At 40.0% G+C, this 5,646-nt stretch overlaps 1 protein-coding gene across 1 annotated transcript; it reads right to left on the bottom strand.

Moving 5' to 3' along the window:
* Positions 1–365: 365 nt before the first annotated feature.
* Positions 366–1,083, bottom strand: LOC6589782. The gene is made up of 2 exons (XM_002015322.2): positions 987–1,083; positions 366–927 (listed from the first exon to the last, which is right to left on the bottom strand). The coding sequence occupies exons 1-2, from the start codon at positions 1,063–1,065 to the stop codon at positions 413–415; spliced, it is 594 nt and encodes a 197-aa protein (XP_002015358.1). The 5' UTR covers positions 1,066–1,083; the 3' UTR covers positions 366–412.
* Between the last annotated feature and the right edge of the window lie 4,563 nt (positions 1,084–5,646).

Below are 5,646 nucleotides of genomic sequence, written 5' to 3'. Positions count from 1 at the left end.
AATACGGCGACAACTTGACAAAGTCAACAGTTTGATGCGGCGGCCGGGCCGAGAAGTAAAATTGAGGCAACGGCACGGCAGGAAGGGAAAATTGAGCCAACGGCAGGAAGGTACAATTTAAGTGGAAAAAAGGAAAACACGGCAGCAAATTTGTTGTTATCGACATTTGCTGTAGTCGATATTTCGTTGTCAAAGCGAAGGATAAAAAAAATAACTAACTTTTCGGGCAGATGCCAAAGATTCGGTGAAACGTTAAGAGAAACGAGGGTCAAAAATTAATCAGAGCTGAGCCAATGAACTTTGTTCAATCTTAAACATTATTCTCGCTAATTTCCAAAGTATAGAAATAGTTCTTATTTCTCAACGTAACTAAAGAACATTTTATTCAGATAAAAATGGAATCTAAATATAATCAAAATTCGCCAAGTTCCTCCGATAAGTCCACAACAGTCGACCCATCTTCGCCATCTTCGTCAGTCTGATGAGAGTGCAGACCTTCAAAGTCATAATGTTCAATCAAGTAACCGACAACAGCGCATTCGGACTCCATCATCATCTCCCAACGGCGCATGTGGTCGAAAGTGCTGATGCCCATGCTTTTGTATGTCTTTTGAAGAACTGGACCAGCATCGCAACCAGCTATGAGACGAAAAATCTCATCATCCCGGCTCATTATGCACGATGTCAGATCGTATATCTTGCCATTGAAGGCCGTGTATGTTGGCTTATTATTTTTTCCATTAAATGTGGACAGCTGTTGCAAGGTGAGCTTTAAAGGCTCACGGAAAACGTCCGGTTCTTCCTCATCAGCTGGCTTTATCAAAATCTTTGAGAGGCTTTTGCTGACATAGTAACCGATGGCGAAGGAAATCAACATCTTTCCAGTGGTGCTCTTAAAGATCGGGTTGATCACACGGGATGCAGCGTCTGCAGTTTCGGAAGCTTAGTTGAAAATGGAATTATACTATTAATTGATGTTTACTTACTTGCCAAGTGGACCTGTCCCACCTTCTGCATGTTGGAGATCAGGCTCTGTGCCATCGATATGGCTGTGCTGTAAGACATTTCGAAAATATATATTCGTAAAAAAATATTTTTGTTTATTATTAAGGTCGTCTGTCACGTTGAGACTGTTACAGTCGACTAAACAAAACACTCCCAACTGAAGTATAGATCCAGGATTTATGTTTCAAATAATTTACTGATACCCGCATTATATTAAAATTTTAAGTGCATCATAGATCATGCTCAATTAAGATCAGTTAAAAATGATTTACTGCTCTGAGCAGCAAAAAACAAATGTTAATCAAGCCAGAAATTTTTGCCAGCAACTGAGCCACTACCCACATGTACATCCAACAACTGTTAAGCCACCTGCTGCCAAGCTCATTTATTATATAGTCATATACATATACATGTTCATATAGGTTGTAGCTGGGTCTGCGCCATTTGCTATTAACATTAATGCCAAATGCGATCATTAAAATTGGTCTTAAAAAACACTTTCATGTGTTTGTCGTCGGCTGTGTGCCCTGTCAGTTACTGTTTTTATCAAATTGGTTGTACTTGGACTTTAATATGACTTAATAAGCTCATTACAATTTTTCCCCACTCTCTTCGTCTCTCTCTCTTTCTCTCCGTGTATATATGTGTGTGTGTGTGTGTGTACAAAAATGTAATTTCGCGCCACGAGAGTGCTCTGGCATATATGTATGTATACATATACATATGTAAATAGGACTGCAGGGCAAATGGCAGTAAGAAAGACTGAAGCTGATTTGGGTTGGCTATAGTTGGTACCCTCTGTTCGTTATATATCTGAAATTTAAATTGGGCTTGTCGTTGGGTTATTTAATGAATTTACATATGTGTGTATTGTTCCTCAGCAAGAGCTTCAGTTTTCATGCATTCTCGAGAGACAATGGATTGGGCTCGCTTGTGCTGAAAGATATTTAAAGGATAATGTTTACATGAACAGTTCTTCGATATGTTCGTAATATCCCATATTTGTGTCGTCTGCTTGGATTGCCCTTAAAAGTAGGCAATGCTTTTTATTATATATGCTGCGAGGAAATATTTTATTAAATAGTATAGAAAACAGAAAGCCAAGGGGCATTTATGCCCCACTTTAATTATAGATAATTTAAAAAACGCATAAATGCATTAATAAATCCAACATTCATATGAAAAATGTATTGTGTAACCAGCAATACTTAAAGTTTTAATTTGTCCAATAATCCCATCACCCGTTATTGTCTTCAATTATCTTTTCTTCTATTCCAGCATGCCATGGATACCCTTGCCTGGCCTCGACAAGAACCAAGAGAAAACTGAGAAGCGTGGCGCGTTTTCGTTTCCGCCTTATGCTCGCATTAAAATTTGCATAACGTTGATTTTGTTGCGAGCACATTACGCATACGCCGCGTGTGACGCTGGCTCAAATTGCTTTGGGCACTCGGTTTGCGCCTCGCTGCTTCCTTTGCGTTTCCTTTTTTTGTTCTGTGGGCTTGTTTCTGCTTATTTTAATTTATTAAATTAAAACATATTTCACATGCTGTTCAAATATAATTACATTTCCTTCTGCATTCCTCCCTGCCATGACTACTTTTAATTAAAAATAAAAATCATACTTATAAATACAAAAAAAAAAAAAAACGGAAATCTCTTTAAAGTTACGCCGCGTGCTGCATGCCACCGCTACTGCTGCTGCCGCTGATGCTGGTTATTAATAAACTTTTCAATTGCCCACAAACTGCGGGGGCAGCTGTCTCGTATTAACTTTGTCTGTACGCAGCTCCCCTTAACCACTCTCTCCCCCTTCCATCACCCTCTATCCCTACCGCTCTCTCTTTCTGTTGCTCCCACATTCTCTTTGGTCCCGCGCTGTCTCTTGTTTGGCTTATTAGTCCTGCTCTGCTGAAATTTGCTTTGGCAAATGTCGGAAATCCGACTGCCAAAAAGGAGCACAAAAAACCAAACTTTCAACCACAAAGTGCCAAAGCTCATAAGCCCACAAACAGCATAAAAAAGAGGCAGTGGCTATGGTGGGAGGAGGCAGTGCGGATGCTGCTTATTATTCGAGTTAATTAAAGCAAATTTCAAAAGGATTAAATTGCCAGCAGATTTGCTTAGTTTACTTTTGGCTCCAAGCTGTGTTTGGTGTTTGGGCGGAATATCCCCACTAATGGGGCCAGAAAAATGGGGAAAATGAGAAAAATGCTAAAACAGGAATTGACAATTTAAGATGGGTTGAACTTCAGCCTCCAGGAATTTCGTAAAATATATTTTTCCTAGAAATGATTTCTTTCTCTTGAATTTGAAACAATATAAAACAAACTCCCTTTAACTTTTTTCAGTATACCTCTAAAATTGTCTCTGCAATATTTACATAAAAATTTATATTCCCTTTGCCTTTGGTTGTTGTCTCTTTTTTTCAACCATCAACGACTACCGAAAAATCGTCTAAAATGGTCTCAAACATTAACAGTAAAGTCCATTCAATCTCCCCCTTTTGTACCCCAACTATTCCCCACAGTACGCCATGATTTATTCATTGAAAAGAAAGAGCAGTAAAAGAAACAAAAAAACACCACAACTGGAATGGCTCCCACATAGTTTTGGTCCATCTGACGTACCCTCCTTCTTTTTTCGGTGAAGCTGATATATTTTGCAGCACTAACCATAAATAAAAAACTACAGAAAAATAAAAGGATAAAAATAAATATGTAAAATCTACAAAAACACAAACACTATGGGAGGCTACAAACAAACAAATTGAGCAAGAATAACAGTGGCAGAAAAAAATATTTCCATGCGACAATTGCAAAAGTGTCAAGGTGCAGGCGGCGCCAGGCGCAAAAAAATGAAAACCGCTAGGAGAAAAATTCGAGAAAAATAAATAAAAGAACCGAAAAAACTGGGGCAATAAAGTCTGGTGCCAATTTGTTGTGTAACCGCCTCTGCTCCCACACAAAAATCGAAAGTTGGCCAACATTGTGTGCTAAATTTGAGATAGAAAGGAAATATCGCAGGCCTGGGTTATTTTTAATGAATATTTCCTGATGGGGAAATGCATATGTCAGCATTTAGGAGGTTGTAGAGAGGCTCTTGACTTTGATGGGGCGACATTGCCTTTAAGCTCACATCTCTCACAATGAGAAATGACAGGGGAGAGGATTAAAGTTATGGCAGCTTCTTTTTGATAGTGGAACTCTGAGGTTTAAGTCGATTATTCCATTTAACCAAAACTCAAGCTCGTTTATTCCATACCCAATACTTATCTGGCACTCGTATCTGGCAATGCATTAAATCAATATCTCTTGCTCTTTCTGGCAGATTGTGTGTCTGTCTGTCTAACTGCCGAGGAAAACTTTCATCCGGCAGATGGAGGAAAATGTAAGCTGGCTGAATAATTGCGGGTGAAGCGAAGCCCCCAAAAATTAATGAACTCCACGGAAGAGCAGGAGCTGCCATAAATATCATACACAAAGTCGAAGTTTTCTTAGTTCGAATTGATGAGCAACGCAACGCGCTGGCGAAAAGTTTCGGTGTGGCACGTTTTGCATGATGAGGTTTCCGCAATCATTTTCCACCCAAAAACCCACAACCCACGCAGAAAAGTTGCTCATTAAGATGCCGCCGGGAGAAATCGCGTGAAATTCTCATTCCGATGCCAGATTATTAATATCTGTGTAGTATGGATTGTGGAAGTGGAATTTTTGTTAGTGTGCGCAAATATTTGCGCATTTCTCATTAAAGTTTCACATATATCACGCATACGCCGCATTGTGCACAATTAGTTGCAATTTATCCCCCTTTTCGCTGAAACGAGCACTCGGCTTAATGATACTTAATGTGTAAATCATTATAATAAATTACATGCATGAGCGATGATAAAAATAATCCAGCGCCAAGAATAATACAAATAAACCAAGTGAATCCCCATAATGTGTGCGCCGTCATGAAAAACACACACTGAGAGACAGACTGACTGAATGCAAAGAGAGCGCCAAGTCAGAACAGGGCCAAGAGTGGAGTCCTTATGCACGCATTAGACATAAAGGCCATAGACATTAGGGCGCATAATGAAAAGCATTTCTGTTTCAAGAGTGCGTCACTGCCGACACGAGAGGAAGAGGATGATGATGCTGATGGGCTGGTAACCCGGACCAAAGCAACCGCAACATCAAACAGACAGAAAGAGCGACCGGCAAAAGGGAAAAATATATAAAATATACTTGTACTCGTTCTCGTACTCGTACTGTCATCGCAAGAGCGCTCCACAAGTTATGAGAGCTTTCCTTTTGGTCCCTAACCATACTCAAACAAGGTTCACAGCTGTTCTCCACAGCTGTTTCTGGTTGCAATGTTTTGGGTAATTTCTGGCAGAACCTTTTCCGCCTGAACGAAAACTTCCCTTTCGCATTAAAACCCAAAACATTTCTCTCTCTCTCTCACTCTCTCTCTTCGGGATGCTGTGTGCGCATGTTGAGAGAGAATCATTGTCTGAGATGAAACTCCTGTCTCTCCTTCAGATATTTTATAGGAAAGCTCAGGCTCTTTTATCTGAACACTGTCCGCAGCCATGTGCTCATATAGGATTGGTCCAGTAGCGGAGCAACTTTGAAGCGTTACGGTTGGTCGCGA

The sequence above is a fragment of the Drosophila persimilis genome, unplaced genomic scaffold (genome assembly GCF_003286085.1).
Source record: "Drosophila persimilis strain 14011-0111.01,24,50 unplaced genomic scaffold, DperRS2 tig00000191-arrow-pilon, whole genome shotgun sequence".
In the NCBI taxonomy this organism is placed as follows: domain Eukaryota; kingdom Metazoa; phylum Arthropoda; class Insecta; order Diptera; family Drosophilidae; genus Drosophila; species Drosophila persimilis.
Note: the sequence above shows the minus strand (reverse complement) of the source record. Positions and strands in the feature narration are given on the sequence as shown.